Source organism: Canis lupus, chromosome 17 (assembly GCF_011100685.1).
Source record: "Canis lupus familiaris isolate Mischka breed German Shepherd chromosome 17, alternate assembly UU_Cfam_GSD_1.0, whole genome shotgun sequence".
Classification (NCBI taxonomy): domain Eukaryota; kingdom Metazoa; phylum Chordata; class Mammalia; order Carnivora; family Canidae; genus Canis; species Canis lupus.
Genome location: NC_049238.1, coordinates 37,456,465 through 37,478,095, shown reverse-complemented (window position 1 = coordinate 37,478,095; position 21,631 = coordinate 37,456,465). Strand labels below are relative to the sequence as shown.

Genomic DNA, 21,631 nt, shown 5'->3' with positions numbered 1-21,631 from the left:
AGGTGAGGCCTGGCCTGGATTACTGTGGATTTAGGGAAGTGGAAGGCTCTGGTTCTGGTGATGTTGGGGACAAACAGACTAACTTCCTCTTCTTCAGGGAGCAGAGCTCTGCGGCTGGACACCTGGGCCCCACAAGCTTCAAAGATGCAAGCCCGCCCCCCAGTGGCCACAGGTCAGAACTGCAGCCTAACCACGCAGCCTGCACCTTCCCAGGCCTCCAGGCCAAGGGGCCTAGGCAGCATTGGCCCGCTGCCCCCCCCCACCTCCCCCCAGCCACCACCTGTCTCTGACGGCTTCCTGCGCCCAGGTGAAAGAGAGGTGCCAGTTCTACTTGAACAAAGAAGCATCATAGTGCCACACACATGCACAAATGTGGATAAACCTCTGCCTTTTTTATTCTGGTTTTAGAAATAAGGATATGCGTTCAGTGAGGTCAAATAACCCACTCAAGGCCAAGCTTGTGTCAGTCCTGGGGCAAGTCTCATCCACCTGATGCTCGGTTTTCACCTATTAACTGCACATCAGTGACCCAAGCCGCTTTAAAACAAAAACAAAAACAAAAACATAATCATGCCCTCAACCCAGACCTACTGAATCTGAATCCCTTAGCGTGGGATTTGTTCCTGAGGATGGGAATGCATCCTCAGCATGCCTCCCCAGCAAGATCAAGTGTGCTTCTATACTGATAGCAAGGACCAGAGAACAGGACTGTTACCTCCCAGAGGCCAGAGACATGTTCCAGTCATTTTGGAAATTCCTGTACTGGCCCATAAAAAGTGGTCAATATTATTTATGAAATGAATGAGTGGATGAACAAATGATTCTGAGGTCCCCTCTGGCTCACAGTCTTCCACACATGCACACAGACCTAGACACGCACATACAGACACGCAGAGGTACAGACACACCTAGGTGAAGGGAGACTCAGCCTGGCACCCTGCAGGTGGCTCCAGCTGCTCAGAACAGCCTGACCCTCCCTTCCTCACACATTTGTGCACACCTCCTTCTTCACTTGCCTGCATTTATTGTGCACTCACTGAGTACCTGGCCCGGCCCCAGGCCCTGGCCAGACACCTCTTATGGTCTCGGAGGGTCAGCCCCAGTTGGTGGAGTTCCAGGCCACGGGGCTGGTTACAAACACAGAGGGAGGAGGCCCCCCACCCTCTAGCAGGAAGGCCAGAGAGGCAATGCGTCAGCCAGCAGGCGGCAGACAGGCAGCAGAGGCCCCTCTTGGCGGGCAGCCTGCTCGCACACTTGGCTGAACAGAGACAATGGTGGCTGCTCCTCCAACCCAGCCTCCTTCCCACAGGCAGAGTCTGAGGTCCATGAGTGTCCGGAACCTCCCCCAGAGCCCAGCTGGGAGGCAGTCAGAGGGCAGCACAAGGGGACTTCCCAGGGAGGGGAGCAAAGCCCCCTGTGAGCTGGTGGGGGGAGGGTTCTGGAAGTGGCCCTGGCACCCCTCTTGGGAATGCAACTTTATGGGATGGGGTGTGTGGAAGGGAGCCAGGCTTCTATCTGGCCTTCACAGCTCTCAGCTCCTTCCAAGAGAGCCCCCCGGGGGATGTGTCACATCTTGCCCCTCAGCCCTCTCCTAGGGTCTGAACCTGGAGGACCTCCTTCCCTGCTCTGGAGAAACAAAGGCCCCTTGTTCCCAGGGCTCTCCACAGAGCTCTGGAGGCTCCAACCCCTTCTGGCCCTCACCGACCACCAACGGCTCTGCTCTGATGATTAGCAATTGGGTGTGTGAGGTGGGGCCTCCTTCATTTGCCCCTGGTGCATGGATGATTGTACACAAAGGCCCGGGGCCCAAGAATCAGCCTCACTGAATTTGTTCTTGAAACCCTGCCCTCCCAAGGCCTACCTGTCAGGGGGCAGGGCTGAGCCACCCTGCTGTCACCTGAGGATGGCTGGGGTCTCCCAGGACCTCTCACCACAGGTCACCAGACTCCCAGCACAAGACCACCCTCAGGGCTATGGCTCCACTGGTTTGACTGCCCAGAGGCTTCCGCTGCCTCAGCCTCCCTTCTGGAAGCTCAGAACCCAGGAGTACTCTGAATTTCAAATGAGTGCTGAGCTGCCCCCAGGAGTACAGCCAAACTCTTATCCATCCTCCCCTGAGAGTGAGCAGGGACTGGGGCAGCTGGGGGCCAACCTGGGGGTGGGCACAGAGTACTAGGAAAGTTCCAGTGAACAGGGAGGGAGGATCACAGAGAAATCAGGGTTGTCCTTCAGTGGAAAGGGGAAGGGCCTCATCCCCCATCAGGGACCCACTGAAATGAGGCTCCTCCGTGGGGTCTCATCTCAGGTCCACCCCGGACACGTGGTCAGAGTCTGTGAGGTAGCACCAGCCTCACAGCTGATTGCGGTTCCTCTTGGGTATGATCTTCCGGTAAGTTCTGCGCTCTGAGATGTTGCGCTTCACCTTGGCAGTGGTGGGGGCCTCCTCCTGGTGTAGCGACGGGCTGGAGTGGGACTTCTTCAGGCTGGGCTTGGGCTCCTGAGTGCCTCCGGCTTCCCTCCCCAGGTGCTCTTCCCACAGGTCCAGGTCATCTGAGGAGCAGTGGAGACGGGCCACCAGCAGCTGCACATAGGTCTCGTAGCGGGTTTTCTGCAACACAAGGGACCCGCCACCTTAGTACCACCCTGGCTCCAGGGCTGGAGAAGGCTGGAATCATGGGGGACAGACCACTCACAGTGAACAAGACTCTGGTGGTAAAGATTTCTGCAAAAGGAGTGCTGGGCCAACAGCCAACATCTGTACTGAGCTTGACTTTGTAGACTTTGCAGGACACAGCAGCAACGTGCCCAAAACGTGCAGTTATCTGGACAGTTTTACAATAACACCTACCAGCCCAAGCTTGTTCTAACAGCCACCACCTTGTAATGCTGTAACTAACGCCTCCAGAACACGTTACATCTCTGAGACACTAAAAGATCCATAACCCACTAGGCCTGATCTGTGCAGTGCTGCACACAAACAGCTCACATCTGTACTGAAGCCTAATTGAGTCTGAATAGCATTTTAACAATTGGCATCTGGAGAGTGGGATGCTAACTACCCTCATCTGTTTAACTCTCCGAAGGCCTCCATAACTAGCAGCTTTCAGATGCGGGTGGGGTCCCAGTGTACTGAGTGTATGCTCATCCTCCACCCCACCTGATCCTCAATCCCAGCTCTGGCTGACTGGGTGACCAGGGAATCGTTTTCTCCACCTTATAAAGAAGGGAATGAGATCTAGGGAGGGCCAAGGGCTTGCTACAGGTTGCAGCTGACCATAGGCAGGGAGAGGCTAGGATTCTGCAGGCAGGGATGGGTCCTGTCACCCCAGAGACTCTGGGAAACGGTGCATCCACGGCTGAGGACCACCTACCAAGCTAAGGGATGAGCCAAAAAGGCAGGGAGAGGGCAGTGTGAGACCTGGTGAGCACAGCCCAGGATGACACGGATGCTTCCTTCTCTGGTCTCTGCCTCTGGATGGCTCTGATCCTCTCTGTCCTCATACTGCCCCTCCCCTGCCCCTCTTGGCTTCAGATCCCAGAATGTGTGCACTGACCAGAGGCCTAAGATGTAAGATGAAGGAGGGAGGGTAAGATGCGGGGCCAGGGGATAAAACAGTGCGGCACAGATCAGATTATTCCTTAGTTAAGACTATGAGGCACGGCCCTGCCTGGAATAGGATGTGAATTCATCAAGTTTGGAGAAATTGTTTAATCTTTCCCTGCCTGCTTCCTCATCTGTAAAGGGAGGATGACGGTCCCTACCTCAGAGTTGTGAGACGCCTAAATAAGATAATACCGGCAAGTATTACAAGCTCTATAAATACCGTCTACTAGTACTAGGTAGGTATTAGGGAAAATAATTCAACTAAAATACAGTTTTCCCTTCAATTTAGGTAAAGGCGAATATAGTATACTCTTAGGTGAAAGTGATCAAGAGTCCGCTGGAAGAGTTTGCAGACCATGCCAGGTGCCCCCAGGGCAAGGGAAGGGGTCTGCGTGCACAGGGACACGCACCGTGCACAGGGCGCTGCGGGCCGCCGAATGCGGCCACGAGAGGGCGGCAGAGCGCCGCACCGAGGCGGGGAGGGGGAGGGGGAGGGGGAGGGGGAGGGGCGGGGAGGGGCGGGGACTCAGCGCCGGACCTCATACTCCAGGTACTCCTTCCGCAAGCGGTACTCCTCCAGCTCGCGGCCGCGGCCCCGCCTCTCCGGGAGGTTCCGCTGCAGGTCGAGCAGGTCGTCGGAGGCAGCGTCCAGGCAGTTCTCGTGGGATCGGTGCTGCTCCTCCTGGGGGCGGGCCGGAGGGGAAGCTGTCCCACCGCTCCGCCCGGGCCCCGATGCGCCGCGCAGGCCACCCCATCCCCTCACGCCGTTCCCGGCCCCGGGTGCTCCCGGGCCTAGGTGCTCGTGCTCGTGCTCGGCGCACCCGCTCCGGCTCGCCAGGCCCGGGGCGCAGCCCCGCCCTCCCCTGGCCCGTCCCCTGGCCCGTCCCCTGGCCCGTCCCCTGGCCCGTCCCCTGGCCCGTCCCCGCCGGGCCGTACCAGCGTGCTCTGGGCGGGGCCCACAGGCAGGATGGGCCGGACGAATCTGCGCTGGGAGCCCACGGCGGCAGGGAAGGGCGGCGCCGAGTGCGTGGCGGCCGCCAGGTTGATGCGCGCGATCCAGGAACTCATCTCCTTCGCGGTGCTGAGGGCAGAGGAGGCCGTTAGTCCCCAGGGTGACAGAGTCGGCCCCGTCCCTCTCCCCGCGGCCTCCTGCGGGCTGCACAGTTCCAGACTCTCGAGACCCAGAGCCTCAAAAAGCCAGAAGCCGGTCACCAGCCCAGGTGGCTGACCTCTGCGGGTGGTTTTTATCATCTGTCAAAGAGGAAAATCTAGGAAAGCAATGGATTTTAGATCAAATGCAAAAAAAAAAAAAAAAAATCAGTGGCTAGAGGCTTTCCTGGGATCCTCTGTTCATAAGTAGGAGGCTGGCCCGGGGCTTCCAGGGAAGAGGCCCCTGCAGTGGCAAAGTGGGCAGGGTCAGAGGAGGCCTCAGGTGCAGCCCTAGGACCCCTGCCGGCTGCGGCGGTCTGATGTTCCGGGTCAAGAAGGCAGTTCCCGGGGATCCCTGGGTGGCTCAGCGGTTTGGCGCCTGCCTTCTGCCCAGGGCGTGATCCTGGAGTCCCAGGATCGAGTCCTGCGTCGGGCTCCCTGCATGGAGCCTGCTCCTCCCTCTGCCTGTGTCTCTGCCCCTCTCTCATTAATAAATAAAATATTAAAAAAAAAAAAAAAAAAAAAGAAGGCAGTTCCCACCAAGGCCCCAGCCAACAGCCATCAGAGGGTGAGCGTGAGATCAGGGAGAGGAGGGCCAGGGCCTTGCTGCTTGGCGGGCACCCCCAGGGACTTACGGTGCCTGGAAGAGGTAGAGGCGCCAGTCGGCAGTCCGCAGCTGGAAGACGTGCGGCTTCTTGGTGTAATGGGTGGCCGGGGTGGCCAGTGAGTGGTGCACTCCCACCGGCTCGTCCACCATCTGTCCCACCAAACTCTGACCACTCTGGCAGTGGTCCTCTCCCTGCCACAGGGCACAGGGCCTCAGAAAAGGGGTGCCTATCAGTTGCCCACCCTCCAAACCATTCTGGTTCCCCACCCTGCCCTTCCTACCTTCAGGAAGTAGAGGACCATCCCTCGAAGCAAGGTGTGGAACATCTTCCAGCCACGCTTACCCCACGGTGCTGCTCCAGGGGTAGAACACAAAAGCAGGTGGTGGCACCCCAACCAGACACATGCAGTCCCCTCTCCCCGCCAACTCAGTCCCTCCCCAGGGTGCACATAATGAACACACAGTGACGTACCAACACAAGAAAACAGTCGCAAACAAGCAGATGCCATGCCTCACACCCAGGCAATCTTGCTTGGACCGCACAAACGACAACAAAACCAGATGTCCACACCGACCATCCTCCCTCCAAACACTCCCACCCGCAAGCACAGTTCCACCAGACATCTTTCTGGTCCCATCCAGAGAGTCACAGGGCTCAGGTTGTCATGCAGTAGGTGGCCGGCTTCCCCGGGGTCGCCTCCCGGCCTTGCTTAGGCCCAAATGCTAGCTCCTGGCTGGTCCCACACCCCATCCAATCCAGGATTCCATTACTACTCTGGTCCCATGGCTGCCCTGCCCTAAAGCTCCTGTCTGCAGAATGAGGCCAAATGCACCCCCTGCCATTCTGTCACACCCCTTCTATTCCCAGCAAACCATTCCTGCTCCTTGTCTGAGGGAAATGCCCTCTGGCCTCTTTTGCTCTGAGATTCAACTCTGATACCATCATTTCCCAGAAGCCTCACCAATCCCTGTCCCCCACATCTCACCCTCCAAACAAAATCAAAACCTAGCCCTCCTCCACACCCCCATATTTGACCTCCCCCTCCCTACACCCCTCAGCAATTTCTACCTTTTATCCCAACACTGATGTACTTGTCTCACCTCCCCCTTACCACAGAGGTCCTGGGGGCCAAGGAGTACCTAGGTGTGTCTTGTCTCTGCACCCCCGCCCCCTGGCATCTTACCCAGCACCCAGCACATGGTCCCTATCAAGGAAGGAACACAGGCTGCCTGTCCTTGACCTGCACCATCTCTCTGCATGCTGGCACACACTTCAGCTCATGTCCCTGTGCCAAGCTACTCTGCATGCCTGTATGCACACACACTCTGGTTCGGTGGCAGACACAAGCCCCACACACTCAGCACAGCAGACACTCACTCTTCTTGCCATCCGCATCGTGATGCATCTTCCGAGCCAGGATGCCCTGCTTGTAGGTGGGCGCCGTGGGGTTCTGGGCCAGCTGGAGGAAGGGGTTGCTCATCTTGCCAGAGGGGAGAGACAGCTGGGCCTTTTCTGGTCTGCCTGCGTTGTCTTCGTCCCTGGGCATCAGAGAATCAGGTTGGGGGTACTGACTGGGTAAAAGCCACCAGGAGGGGCCCTCAGCTTCAGCACCTTCTACCTTCTCTCTCACTGGAGAGCCATATCCCAGGACCCCCCAAAAGGAGTCCTTCAAAGCCAGCTATTCCTGTCATCCCTACTCCCCACGGCCCCTGGATCCTCCAGGTATTACCTGGACTCCTCTAGCCTCTTTGAGATTGGCCTCTGTCTGGACCCCACACAGAGGCCCTGGGCTCCTCCAACTCTCAGGTGGGTGGGTGGATGGAAGGAGGATAGGCCCAGAGGCAGGGGAGAAGGGGGGGGAGTAGAAGGAAGGGGAGTCTTACTTACACGGCCCATTCAAGCTTCTCACTTCGGATAGACCAGTAGAGGGCCTAGAATGGAAGTGCACAGTGAGCAGGGAGCCTCTGCCCATGAGGCCCAAACTCAGACGTAGGACAGGGAAAAGCTGCAGTCTGCCTCTTCCATCCCCTTCCTCCTTGACCAGGAGGCAGCTCATCCATGCATCCATGTCCTCATGCATACGTGCAACCATTTATGGAGCGTTCACTGTGTGCCAGGGACTGTGCGAGATGCTGCACGGTGATCAAAGCAATCCTGATCCCTACCTGAGATTCATGAGGCCTGAGCTAGTTCTCCTGAAAAGGAAATGAATCATCCACATACCATCCTGGCCCAGAGGGATCTGACAATGCAGGAACAGCTGACTAACAGGGCCAAAATATGGATGGTGGAAGAATGAGTAAATCAGTGCTGGAACTTGGAAATGATGCAACAAAGAGTACTCGTGTCCATGCATCTTGCTGGCCTTTGTAGCTCTAGCGATGCCTAGCATCATGCCAGGCACACGGCAAGTGTTCGAGAAGTGTCCATCACAGAGACGAAAGAATCAGTGCCATCATAGCTTACTAAAAAGCAGGCTTGTGCCCCTTGTCATGCTAAGCACGACAACCTTTATTTCATTGTGATAACCACACTGTAAAGCAGTCGCTACTCCTGGAGGAACTTCAGCAGCCAAGCTGCCTAAGACTAGAAGAATTCAAACCCTAGAACACGCAGCTCCTAAGTCTTAGACTTAATGCCACTTAAAACTTTGCCTTGGTTCATTTCTGAGAACCAAAGAAACAAAACAAAACAAAACAAAATCTCAGTGAGTCTCAGATTCCCCATGTCTCAGAATCACCTGGAAACTCAAGAGAACATTTTAGGGATCCTAGCCCCAGAGATTCTAATTTAGTCGGTCCAAGGCAAGGGGCCTATGAATTTGCACAAGCCAACAAATTTTAAGGTGCTGCTGCTGCTGACTAGGATGCACACTTTAGCACCTTCCATAAACAAGCCTTGGCCTCCCAAGGACTTTGCAGCAGAGCCAGGCCCAGGCGGGGCATCCCCCCCCAACCCCCCCACCCCCCCCGGCCGGGATGAGGAGCTACACAGGGAGCCCTGGCATCATTATCCCAGTGAGCCACCAGCTCCCCGTGCCTTACCTTCAGCAACTCCTTGGGGAAGTTCCCGCCATCTCGCAGGCCATTCAGGTTGGTTATGAATTCCTGGCAACTCATGCTCTTCCCAATGTTCTGTGGCCATTGAGAGAAGTGGGACAGCTGACACACACTCCCCACCCCAAGAGAATAACCCCCTAGCCGGCCACTCTGGAATCTTCTCCAGTTCTCCAGACCTACTCCTCCCCTACCCCCAACCCCCAGTTCTCCAGACATAACCCTGCCCCCACCCCCTGGGGCCCTTCCATGCTGCTGGTCCCAGCTCCCTTGCCCTCTCACCTGTCCATGCAGGTCCGTGTTAAGGAGCATGATGGCACAGGTCAAGGTGTGTACAGAATCTGCCCCAGAGGGAGGCAAGTGGAGAGAAAGCTCGTTGGAACCAGGACTCTTGCCTTTCCACTGCCGATGCTGGGTGCAGCGACGCCCAAGTGCTTCTGGTTCTCCACAGCCACCCAAATACTCCCACGAGCTGCTACCCAGTGTACTCCTGAGCAGACCCCTGGGGACACTTCCATGCCATTTTCCCAGGCACCACAGAACCCCCTGCCCTGCCCTCAAGGCCTGCCCCTCCTACCTGCGGAGGAGAAGGTCCCAGGATTGCAGTGATGGAAGCGTTTGGAGAACTGGTAGAGGACTCGCTCTCGCTCCTGTGTCTCCCCACTGAGCACCAGGGCCTGGAGGAAGCCCCTGGAAGGAGGGCCAGACTCCAGGACAGAGCCCAGGCTGGGGCAGCCAGAGGGCACCCAAGCTGGGGGACAATCCTATTCCAGCCTCCCCAGGGCCACCACCTCCCAACTGTCGCTCCTCCCCAGAGAGGGCCTGGAGGCATTACCTGAGGGCTCGGTCCAGACTCTGGCCTCCAAATTGGAAGAAGGACAAGTATTCCTCAGCCACAGCCCTACTGAAGTCATTGCTGCAGAGAGAATATAGCAGTGAAGCCCGCCCTGGGGGTGTGGCTGGGGCCCCAGGGCCCGCACATCCCTGGAGGGTAAGAGGGCAAGGGGGCAGCCAGGGTCCTGTCTGCCACTGGCACCCATCCAAAACTGAGTGGGGAGGACACGTGGAGTCGGGTTGGGAGGCAGGGTGGCCAGGACTGGGGGCTCTCGGGTGGGCTGGAAAGTGTGGAAAAGAGGTGACAAGTGGGACTAAGAGGAAGAGGCAGGCACCACAAGAGGACAGGGAAGGGGATGGAATAGGACAAGACAGATGGGATGAATGGCAGCAGGGACACAGGGACCGGAGGGGTGGCTGGTCGACAGAGTCCGCTGACCACTCCTCCCTCTCCTGACAACCTCCAGCCTTGCATACGCTCCAAGCCCCTTACTTCTTCTGCAGGTAGGCAGCCACTTCAGACTTCCGGAAGCCTTCCAGGTGATAGAGGCGAGAGGCCAAGTTCCAGGCCACCTTGTCGGGGCTGACACCATTAGCCAGCTTGTCTCCAGCCTGTGGCCTTTGGCCTTCCTCCAGGGACTGTGCTTGGGGCATGGGGCTCTCAGGAAGCCTGTAGAGGTACAACAGTGTCCTCAGACTACTACGTGGGATGGGCATGAAGGGGTACTGGGTCAAGCGTCCCTATAGGTTAGCCATGGGAGGGGTGCCCAGAGTCCACGCTCAGAGTTCAGCAGGGGAGCTGGAGCTCCCAGGCCTTGAGTAGTGGAGGCAGCAGCTGGACCAGTGCCTTCCTGGGGAAACTGGGGCCTGGCCTGGCCTGAGCACAGGAGGATCCAGAGAGGTGGCATACCTGCCAGGCCAGCAAGCGTGGGAACCAAGCTTAGGCCCCAGCACTTTCTCAGCTAAACCACAAGGACATTTTGAGCCCAGGTCACATTAGCTGTCACGTGCAGTCCTTTGAAGATGCCAGTGGTATCTAATCCATCCCCAGGAGGGATGGCATTTGTCTCCCCGAGCCCCACCAGCCATTTGTCTCCCTCACTTGTCCTGCTGTGCTTGTGATGCCTCCCTGCCCCCTTTCCCCCCTCTAAGCCCCAGCCTCAGGCTTCACTCCTAGAGCTGGAGCCAAGGAAGGTGCAAGGGTGAGGGATGAACAAGAAGCCTGGCTTCAGGCATGGCGACAGCTGGGAGGGAGTCAAAGAGGTGGCTTCTGACCTCTCCCTTCTCATACCCGCAGCCTTGTGGTAAGCAAGCCCTCTCCTCAGGAGCCCACATGGTGACCTGTTGTTATTATCATGAACATACAGAGGACCAGGCCACCCTGACAGACTCGGGGGTTGCTCAGGGTCTGACACTCAGAGCCTTGGAAGTCACCAAGCCAGTCTCCACCCGACTTTTCCGTATCCCCTGCAACATTACAATCGGGGGCGGGGGTATCATCATTAATCTGAATATTCTGAATCCTAGTAACCACAGTTAGGGAGCTGTACAGATAAGCAACACCATGAGAACATGAAAATGTTCACTGGTAAACTGACCACTTATCAAATGGGGCTGCACTCGACCGCCCTCTCTCCTTAACACAAGTGTCCATCTCTGCCCCCAACCGGGCCATGTCTTCACTGTTCATTTCTCCCTGAGTTCTGAGGCTCCCGTACACCCAGCAAGGCGGGGCTGGCATAACGGAGACCTTCGGAGAAGCAACATCACCCATCTTGCCCCCTGCCCAAAACATGGGGCTTCATGAAGTCTGTGTTAGTGAGGCCAGAAGAGTCTAGGAATCACAGGAAGAGCCACTGACAAACAAGGAACTGGAGCAGTGAGTCCAGTGGACAACTGAAGAGAAAAATAAGGACAACTCGTCTCATCTGAAGAGAACTCTGATAGCTGAGCAAGCCCTAAAATGCTTTTACAGAAATGACCTGGCCGATTGGTGTGATAACTAAAATAATATCTAGATGGGGAGTTACTCTGGAGGAAAAAATGATGCAAACATAAACTGTCATTTTGTTGTGGTGTTGTGTACTTAAATGGGTGAATTACTTCTCAAAAAAGCTGTTATTAAAATAAATTAATTGGGATGCCTGGGTGGCTCAGGGTTAAGCATCTGCCTTTGGCTCAGGGTGTGATCCTGAAGTCCTGGGATCAAGTCCCACATTGGGCTCCCTGCATGGAGCCTGCTTCTCCTTCTGCCTATGTCTTTCCCTCTCTCTCTCTCTCTGTGTCTCATGAATAAATAAATAAAATCTAAAAAAAATTTAAAAATTAACTGAGGGGCACCTGGGCAGCTCGGTTGGTTGAGTGTCCAACTCTTGGTTTTGGCTCAGGTCGTGATCTTGGGGTCATGGGATTGAACCCCGTCTCAGGCCCCCTGCTCATCAGGAAGTCTCTTTCTCCCTTTGTCCCTCGCCCTGCTTGTGTGCTCTCTCTCTCTCTCAAATAAATAAATAAAATCTTAAAAAAAGAAAATATGGTTCTCATTTTAGGTGGATTTACTTACTTTTATTTTGAGTTGAATTGACACTAATGTTGGTATGATGAGCCCTCTCTTCTCAGATCCTGAAAGACTCCCCTGATTACCAAGCCTCCGAACACCTCCAGAGGCAGTAATGGTTTTCCAGATGCATGGGGAAGATGCTCTGGTTTTGGCACTGCCTGAGATTCTGTCCCCATCACCCAGTGACACTGAGATAGGGGTGAGGCCGACCTTCCAGTTAGTACAATCTGAACCATCATCACTGGTTCCTCCTGGCCTCTTCAGTATGTCCCCTACCCGGGCAGCCAGAGAACAAAACCCCTCTCCTGGGTGGAGGCCCTGGGCACCGACAGACCTCAGGCAGCCTCCTGGGGCAGGCAGACATCGAGACTGGCTTCCCAGTTGTCCTATTCCTGCCTCGGGCCACAGTTCTATGGTTATTTGATCCCATTATGGGCTCTGAGATCCACTCCCTGGTTCCAGTCAAATTTCCCCTTGGTGTTCTGACTTCTCCTGAGATCTGAGCCAGCACCCTGGGCCTAGGCTCATGGATGAGTTTCTCCCAGACACCTGCTCAAGTTCAAAGCAGTGTGTAATTCACACATCACAAACTCTGATCTTCCCACTCCCCAGCCCTGCCTAGCACGACTGCCATTTCTCTGGACACATAGGCCTGGTCAGGTCCTCTGAACCACCCCCCCACCCCCACCCCCCGGTATCCAGGCTCTTGGGACATTGCCTCAGCACACACCAATTCTGCCCCACATGTGTAATTGTCTGCTTTTTGGTTTCTCATGCTTTCAAATCCTCCAGTATTGCTCATAACTGCTGGCACCCAGTCATACAATCCTGGCTTAATAGATATTAGTATGTTAAATCCCAGTGTGCATTTCTCATGCTCCATCCAGACCAGGGTATTCTTAAATGCATCCACAATTAGAAGTCAGACGACCGGTTAGGCTAACACTTACCCTTCTGTAGAAGTCAAGCAAGTGCCAGGCTGGAAGGCTCCAGCCTCTGCAGTCCTGGCTGGACCTTCACTCCTTACTTCTTCCCTGGGGTGTGGGGCCTCTCCTGCCTCTTCTCTCTCCAGAAAACTTGGTTCTGTGCCATCTGGCTCCAAGAGTGAAGGGCATGAAGCATCTAGTATGCACCCGGGGAAACTGCTGCCCAAGTGGTGGTCCTGGTGCTGTGGGCTGCCTTCTTGGGAGGACACAGGGCTGGGCCTGGGGCCAGGGCCTCTGCCCTCAGACTCGGGACTGCTAGGCTCTGTCAAAGAGGCTGTGCTCCCCCAGGGGCCCGGAGCCAAGGTGTATGGAGCAGACTTCTGGATACACTCAGCATCACTGTCACCTGAGGAAGAGCATGGAGGGAAGCTGACATGGGGCGAGAGGCAGGCTGAGGGCCGGGGGCCTGGCAGAGCCAGGAAAACCGCCTGGGCAGCTACTCCACACACGCCCTCCCTGGGGCTCCTCCCCTGAAGCTGGGCCACATGTTCTGTGCCTCCTTCAGACAGGGACCTCCCCCAGGCACAGGGAGTGGGCAGAGGGTTCCCAGGACTCCCGTCTGAGGCAACCCAGGGCTCAGGACTTTCTAAACCACTGAGGCCCTGGGCATCAGAAATGCTGGGTCTTTTCGACATTTCCTCATTAACTCTATGCAATAAGCATTTTCAAACCCATTGTATGAATGAAGCCACAGAGGGAGAAGCAGGATTTCACCCTTGGTCTGGCTTCAACACAATACCATGGGACTTCTTAATGATATCTATGGATCCAAGGTCCATCTTTGTCCCTACCCAAATCCAAAGCCTCCCACACCCAATTTCCCAGAGTCTCTAATAGATCTCACCTCGGTCCTGGGAGAGAAGAGGCACCTGGGCCCAGGAAGGGCCCTCTTCTGTCTGCCAGCCTTCCGGGCTGGGCAGGGCCTGTTGAGAAAGGCAGGGGATCTCCATGAGCCTGGGAGACACTCAGAGGGGAGGGCAGGAGGGGGAGGGTGACTGAGGAGGGTGACAGGGCCCCTCCTTCTCTGCTCTCTTCCCACTCTGACAGCACGGCCTCAGTTCAGAAGAGGAATCCTGGGTGAGAGAAGACCCGCATCCTAGGAACGCTGGTGCTGGCCCAAGAACCACCGGGGCATTACCTCATACAGATGGGGAAGGGGGGGCCGAGAGAGAAGTGACTTGCCCAAGGTGGCACACGATGTGTGGCAGAGCTGGGATCAGATTCCACTTGTCCTGTGTCCCAGGTCAATGCTCTGTCCACACAGGATGTTGCAGATAGGGCGGAGTTAAGACTGCTTCCCAGCAAAGTCTTAGAGAGAAGGAGAGGCAAGAGGTTTGACCCAAGGGAAACAGTTCTTAGGGCCTTAAACGCATCCCACAAGGATTCCGGAGCCCCTCGTCCATGCTCACTGACTCTTGGTCTTCTCTGCCTCCATCCTCCTCCCTCTGTGGTCTCCAGTACCAGCCCAAGGACGGCCTGGATTATGACAGCTCTCAGGCACGGAGGTGAGAGCAAATGCTACTTGCTGTGAGGATGAGGCTCCCAGGCTTCCCTCTGAGGTCCCCAAGGGCCCTACAGCAACAAGGTCCCAAGAATGTACTCGCACAGGACAGAGCCACAATGCCCCATGCTGGACCTCCCAGCCTTCAGGTGGGGGCAGGGGGGCCTCCAAGAATACCTAGCAGCTCCTCTGATCTTGGGGTCAGGTGAGAGAGCTGCTCTGGTTCACGGCTCTTCTGCACTGTTCTTTGGGACCAGAGAGATTAGAAAGTTACAGCCCAGCTCTCCATCTTGAGTGTCCTTATCTCTTAAACAGAGGGCTCCTTGGGAAAACAGTGCTCCCCACCGTCTCACGTGTCACTTGTCCCCAGAACTTGTCCTAGTTGATATCAAGAACCTCTGCCATTGTTATGCAAGCCTGATCTATGGCCCCTGGGGAGGAGGCGGAGGGGTGGGAATAAAAGACTGTGAACTAAAAGTAACCAAATGCTGAAATATCTCAAGAAAAGAAAGGACAAGACTCTTAAAACAGATATCTCCCAGCCTGGGGCAGAGGTCATCTCGCAGGCTGAGCACTATCCTGTTATAGCTAGGAATGTCCTTGGAAGTAGGAGGAGTAGTGTCTAAGAATGGTCTGGAACATACTGCAATTGGAGGAGCTGTTTGTTCTCTAAATTTGTCCAGACTCAGCCCCCTGGAGCTGGTGAGATGGAGACATTTGAAGACTTAATTGCCATCATGTTCTGATGACATCACGGCATTTATAAAATGCCCTATAATTCTGAAGGTCATACTGGGCCTGCTTTTCTGCTCTATTACTTTAGGATTCCAAAAGGCCCTAGCATCTAAAAAGGGTGTTCTGGGCCTGGTGACCACAGAGAAAGGCCCTTCCTTCCATGCACAGCCTTGGCTTGGTCCCCAGGGCTCAGCTTACCTCACTCTCTGTCCAGCACCCTGGTGCTTCCAGGGTCCCCTTGGTGGCCTCATCCACCACAGTCTGTGAGAAGGAGTGAGGTTTGTAGGTGGGCACAGGGAAGGGAGGCGTGGTGTGGCCACTGGAATCAGCTGTGCCATCCCCCAAATCTGGCTCACTGTCCAGTTCCCACAGCACCCCTCCTCCTGAGGGGGGAGGCTCCAGGGTCTGGGGACCCTGGGGCTCAGATCTCAAATCCATGCAGGAGTCTGAGAACTCCCAGGAAAAGCGAGCTCCAGAAGCACCCGTGTCCGAGCAAGGGCTCTCCAAAAAGAGGGGATTGTCAAAGAACACACTCTCCTCCTCAGCACCCCACTCTGGGGAGGAGTCTGTCCTTCCCTTCCTGGGCCACACAGCATTCTGGTTCTCCCCTTCAGGGTCACTGCTGTCTCCCCCTGGGGCCTCCACCGAGGGTGAGCTGGGATGGAGGCCTGAGCTGCGGGGGCCAGCAGGGCTGGAGGGGAGAGGGGGGAGTTCCACAGGGGCTGCAGGGAGGCAGCATCTCAGCTCAGCCCGGAGCCCCTCTGTCTTCTCCAACTCTTCCTCCAGGTCCAGGACACACATCTGGGCCTGCAGAATGCCTGCCCAGAACATCACCTGGGTGGATGTGCTCTGGCTCTGCCTTGGGCTCCCCAGGGGATGGCTATCCTTGGGTGACCCAGGGGGTGCTGCTTTGTGCCCGGCCCCGCCCTGGGAAGAGCCACTCCCCAGGTGCGGGGGCTCCATGCTGGCACCACTGGGAGGAGCATCTGGCCTCATGCAATCAGGAGGCTCCGAGGCCCAGGTCTGTTCCCGAAGAGGTTCAGGTTTGGGAGGGTCGAGAAGGCTGCACGTTTCCTTCAGGTGTGCTTCTGGACATGGCTGTAGGTTGTCTCCCAAATAGAGGTTGAGAAATTCCATGGGCTGGGGTTTTTCAGAGAGTCTGTCGTCCCCCATCATCCAGAGTGCAAGCTGCTCCGAAGCCCCTAGAAGTGTTTGCCTTCACAATCCCATTGTGAGGATTGGGCATGGGGAGCGCTGGCCCAAGTGGCAGCTGGGAGTCTGCACCTACCCTGGAAACGCCCAAAGCAAATGCAGGTTAGCAAAGGGCTGTCAGTCCATGGACACATGCGTCTTGTGTATCAGACAGGTTTCAGGGTGCCTGTTGTATCCCTGGCACCGGTCAAGGAACACATGCCCTCCATAGCCCTGCCAGGGGTGAGGGGTATACCATCAATGCTGTCCATCTCACAATCTCAACTGCTCACGCCAGGGTGGCACCTGCTCCAAAGACACCCATCTATTGGCAGAAGGTGGCTGAGTGGCTTAGCTGAGAAAGACAAATGGGGCACACTTGATCTTTTTTTTGGGAATCTGGAAGGGAGAACAGAGAAACTGAAGTGGTTGGTAGCAGGAACAGAAGGTGGACATTCCTCAGAGCAGCATAAAAGCAGTGGCAAGCTGAAAACACACATAAACCAAAGTATGGGGGAGCCAAACAGACACACACTGGAGGCGAGGAGCCCTGAGGGAGAAGCAGGCACCCAGGAAAGGAAGGCACAGGCTGCCTTATTTCTACTTTCCAGGGCTCCTGTCTTTGAGGCCTCATCCTTGGCTCAGCTAAACTCACTGGGGGCCCCAATGAGAGGACCCACAGCCCCTGCGGCCTACCCAGCTACACGGGAAGGAGAGGGAGCAGCAGGAGACTTGTGGCTGCACCACATCTGCTCAGACCTGCCCAGTGCATCGGCCACACTAGCTGAAGAATCTTGAAGGATCTTTTCCAGAAGCATGCATCTCCATCCTCAGCATAGAGACGAGTTACAAGACTCTCTGGGCGGCCCTACTTCTTCAGGACAATGGCTTGTTTTGACCACATAGACACTCTGCAACTCCTAACTGGACCCATTTCCTGCTTGGTAGAGTCCCAGGAAGTGCAGGGCTAAGTGCACAGCCCTTTTAGAGTAGATGCCCGATACTGAACATACCCCTGGCTGCACTGGAACTTTTCTGAGTTTCCCTTTGGCCCACATCCTGCACTCATGTGTTTCCATCCTAAAATCTTGTGTGTGCTTGTGTGCTGTGTTAAACTATTTGGGGGAACAAAGATATAAAGAGACACACACCTGCTCCCAACTTGTAACCACCTGGGGCCTACCTATTGGCCCACCATTAAACACTGGATAAATGGGACTCCGCACCCCCCCCCCCCCCCACCAGGCTCAGGTGAGGAGTTACTGTTCAAACCTATCGTTTAAAGTCACCTAGAAAACATGGCTTGGCACCATGCCCTCTTTTGGGACAGTATCTGACAGAAACGACACAGGACCACCAGGAATTTCAGTTTCTTGCTCCTTCTGAGAGCCTCTTCCTAAAAGTCCCTTAGAACCCCTGTCTGGATATTTCCCTCTCTGTCCCAACCCCTACATTCCTCTCTCAGAGCAGGAACCTGTCATTGCTTGGGCCTCAAGATCTGGAGGCTGTCTCCCTGGGAAAGGCTCGTGTCCAGCCTTCGGGGCTACCAAGTTCTAGCAGTGACTGTGTGGACTATACCTTCCTTGAAGGCGAGGCTAGTCCTTATTTTTAAGCTTGTATTCGATGCTCTGAATCAAAGCAATGTGCACCAGTCTTACCCTTGGCTCTTGTCGTCTGGGTCTCCTTGCTCAGCCATTGGTCCTTCTCATTTCTTTGTCTCCACCTCACGCCCCTCTTCCCAGTTATAGGCTGAGGACTCCTATGCTTTGCTCCTTAAGTCCTGCACTGGTCCAACAGGCAATACCAGAACCTTCCTCCCCCCAAGCAGTGTGGTCTGTTTTCTACTCTCAGTCCTCTCTGGGTACTTCCAAGGGAGAAGGACGAGTGAGTCTCACAACCCACTGTCTATATTTGGGCTACCCCACCAGATCCAATCTACCTCCCCAGGCCTGTCTGGAGAATGATCAAATGTGAGAGAGGAGGTGAGATCTCCCCACTGCAGCCTTCTCAAGCAAGCAAGCAAGCAAGCCCACAGGGTACAAAGAACACAGAGAAGGCAGTTCCATTTAGGAGACAGAGGACAGAGGTGGAGGGAAGCACCTTCTTTACAGTTCGCTTATGGATCCCAAGGCCGACCTTTCTTTACCCTCCCTTCCTGCCAAGACCTGGGCTATTTGTGCTTAGCTGGCTCCCCTCCCAACACCCCTGCCCTGGTCTTCATTCCTCTACACGGTCCACATGTTGTACATGAACATGTGCCAGCCTCAGGAGCATGTCCCTGTGGGAATGAGAGCATTTTGTCTGGATGACATCAACTCCCCTACTCTCATCAGTGAACTCACTTGGTGGGAAAAGTTCAAACGCCAGTAACTGGAATGGGAAATGTTGGCAGCGGCCTTGTGGAAAGGAGTTCTGCAATTGCTATGAGACAGGAGTCCCACGTGTTTCTCTTTGCAAATATGTACTTTTAAATAAATATGTATATGAATTAAGGAGCCAAATGGGTAAATGCTCGTGACTCTGCTAGGCATAAATGATCACTGGATTTGCCCTCCCAGAACAAATCCAGATCAACAGGTTCCGGGCTGGGGGGGCAGGGGAGGGGGCGGACAGAAGCTGTAGCAGCTTTCCAGAGACCAAAGAGGAGAGAGCAGATTTCTGGGACCTGAGGGAGGTGGGGTAGGGACCGAGGAATAGAAGGAAGAAGCAGACGGCATTTGGTGACAGAAGAGGCATACAGTTTGGCTAGTCCATGACTCTGAATGGATTAAAATCGACCTGACTCCACCCCACCCCTCACTCTGTTTCAGAGCATTTATCCTGAGGTGTGACTGTTGGTGTTTCACTCACATGGCTCCTGTCTGCCCTTCCCAGAATGGAAGCACCAAGAAAATAGATAGATTAGAAAGCTAAAGGTTACTTTTGACTCAAGAATTCAGGACCACCCATGGGACCCCTGGGGTTACAGAGCTTGGTGGCAGGTGTTCCTGGTTCTAGGCTGGCAGTTCCAAATGGGCAGCACATGGCTTCACAGTAGAGTTGCCACCTTTGGCAAATAAACATAGTGGATGCCCAATATTTGGGACATACTTATACTAAAAATTTACTGTTTAACTGAAATTAAAATGTAACTGGGCATCCTGTATTTTATCTGGCAACCCAACCCCACAGAGGAGGTGAAAAAAAATGTACCAAGCCCCCGCAAAGCACCTGTTATCCAGCTAGGTGCTTCACAGCCATGAGCTCATCTGTCTTGACAGCCACCCCACAAATGAGACAAGTGCTATCATCTCCTTCCTAATAGAATCTAAAGCTCAGAGAGTGTAAAAAATGTACCCAGGTAGCTCAGCTAGTAGTATGTGGCGGAGCTGGAGTCTGCATGCAGGTCTGTGGCTCTCTTATGTATCACCCTCTCTCCCCACCCATAAATCAATTCCCTTGGGCCTTCATGAATTGAATGAAGCATGAATTACTTGTGAAGCAGAGAGTCTCTTGAATTCATCTGTTTTCCCACTGTCCAGTTCAGTGTCTGCTTGACTCAGAAGTGGTACTCCAAAAATGTTTGTGGAAATGAGAGGATGGATGGGTGGATGGATGGATGGAATGAAGGGAGGGAGGGGAAGGAAAATGGATGGACGGATGGATGGATGATGGATAGAAGGTATGGATAAAAGAGAAGGATGGAGGGATGGGTGGATGGATGATGGATGGATGAGTGCATGGAAGGGAAGGATCCTGAAAACCCCTCCTTGACAACCTTACCAAAGGACTGGGGAGATGGGGCTTGGAGGAGATTTAGCATCATTTTGACCTTGCAACTACCTCCCAAGGACAGTCTGCCTATGAACCAATCACATCTTCCTTCCTCCCAGGAAGCCCAGGACCCTTGGGGCAGAGCTCTCCCAGAGGTAGGGTCCTGCCAGGCCAGCAGCCAAAATGTTCACATGGGTCCCGGCTCCCAGGCAGCAGCTGGTAGAGAGGAGGAGACATGAGGAAGACTCATTCAATCACGTGATTTGTGCTCTCCGCCTCTGCAAGGGCTACTGTGACTGAGAGTTTACGTGTCTCTCCTCCTCTGCTCCCTTTCTTCCTCTCTTTCTCTCCCCCTTCTCCTCTCTCTCTCCTTTTTTAAATCACTCCTCCCTGAATGAAGGGGTAGAATGGCCTGAGGGGTAAGCTCACTGCCTATGGTCCATCAAGGCAGCCCTGCCTGGGTGAGGGCAGGGTCAAGGGTGGAGTAGGGGCCTGTTTCCTGGAGGCAACCTTCCTTCTTAGTCAGAGGTGGGCCAGGACCTGGGGACCAGAACTCAGGTCTCCATATCTAGAATTGTCTTGATTTACTTTTTTTTTCAGCCCTGGTGTTGAGTGAAATCTCTTTTGAAACCACTTATCTGAGACCCCTGGGTGGCTCAGTAGTTGAGCGTCTGTCTGCCTTGAGCCCAGGGCGTGATCCTGGAGTCCCAGGATCTAGTCCCACATCGGGTTCCCTGCAGGGAGCCTGCTTCTCCCTCTGCCTATGTCTCTGCCTTCTGTGTGTTTCTCTCATGAATAAATAAATAAAATCTTTAAAAAAAAAAAAAGAAAAAAGAAACCGCTTATCTCAGGTGTTCTAACCAGAACAAACGAGGAAGAAAGTTCTGCTGCATGCCTTACATGGTGAGTTTTGTTAACCTCCAAAATAAAGCGGCCCTTGGATGGCTTGGGAAGTTGAAGTATAAGCTCCTGGAGAAGCAGAATGGCTCTATGGAATCCAACAAAATGTTTTGAGCTCCAGAAGACAGGAAGGAATGGGAAGGAGCTGAGGCTGGAGGAGAGGGAGGAGGTAGGGGGGAGGCGCCCCCTCTCTACTGGAGTGGAGGACAGTGCAGGGGCTAGGCTGGGCCTGGCTGATGGGAATATATAGGACACACAAACTCATCACTAGGGGATTAAGGGGCCTAAGTCCCTCCCCCCTACCGCCCCTCACCCTGGGATTCAATGCAACTTTGTCTTGATCTCGGGGGTGGGGGGGATAGGGGGTGGGGGGGGCGGCGCGGGAGGGCAAGGAGACCAGTTGGCTCTTGGACTGTACTTCTTGAGAGTGCATTTGCTTTTCACCGCCCGCCCCTCGCCCTTGCTGGGGCACACGGCTTTACTTTGAGGTGCAGGGAGGCCACAGGACACTGTGGGAGGGCCTGCCCTGGGCGAGGAGGTGGCAGCCTTGCATGTCTGTAGCCCCCCTATGTCTAGAGGCTCACAGACTAGACTCAAGCTCCAACTACAACTGATGAGCTATGTGACTCTGGTCAAAAACTTCACCTGGTTCCTTATCTATAAAATAAAGGAAATAAGATGGAGTAAAGCTATGCTATAGATTTGTGATAAAGCAGGATGGGTCTGAGAGCTGCTGCTGGCCTGGCCCCCTGCAGGT

At 54.8% G+C, this 21,631-nt stretch overlaps 1 protein-coding gene across 4 annotated transcripts in view; it reads right to left on the bottom strand.

Annotated features, from left to right (window-relative positions):
• Window positions 1-371: 371 nt before the first annotated feature.
• PSD4 (pleckstrin and Sec7 domain containing 4) overlaps window positions 372-21,631 on the bottom strand; it is a 35,384-nt gene continuing 14,124 nt past the window's right edge. For 2 of the 4 annotated variants that reach the window (XM_038561492.1, XM_038561493.1), the window contains exons 2-17: window positions 15,229-16,319; window positions 13,977-14,102; window positions 13,639-13,717; window positions 12,759-13,140; window positions 9,745-9,921; window positions 9,253-9,333; window positions 8,995-9,107; window positions 8,700-8,758; window positions 8,406-8,495; window positions 7,249-7,292; window positions 6,739-6,899; window positions 5,642-5,712; window positions 5,389-5,552; window positions 4,541-4,685; window positions 4,143-4,286; window positions 2,351-2,608 (exon numbers count right to left, since the gene is read on the bottom strand). In XM_038561492.1, coding sequence (XP_038417420.1) covers window positions 2,351-2,608; window positions 4,143-4,286; window positions 4,541-4,685; window positions 5,389-5,552; window positions 5,642-5,712; window positions 6,739-6,899; window positions 7,249-7,292; window positions 8,406-8,495; window positions 8,700-8,758; window positions 8,995-9,107; window positions 9,253-9,333; window positions 9,745-9,921; window positions 12,759-13,140; window positions 13,639-13,717; window positions 13,977-14,102; window positions 15,229-16,206 — 3,072 coding nt within the window. In that variant the 5' untranslated portion in view covers window positions 16,207-16,319. Of the gene's footprint in view, window positions 2,609-4,142; window positions 4,287-4,540; window positions 4,686-5,388; window positions 5,553-5,641; window positions 5,713-6,738; window positions 6,900-7,248; window positions 7,293-8,405; window positions 8,496-8,699; window positions 8,759-8,994; window positions 9,108-9,252; window positions 9,334-9,744; window positions 9,922-12,758; window positions 13,141-13,638; window positions 13,718-13,976; window positions 14,103-15,228; window positions 16,320-21,631 lie in introns of all 4 variants that reach the window. The other 2 variants (XM_038561494.1, XM_038561495.1) reach the window with 2 other exon arrangements.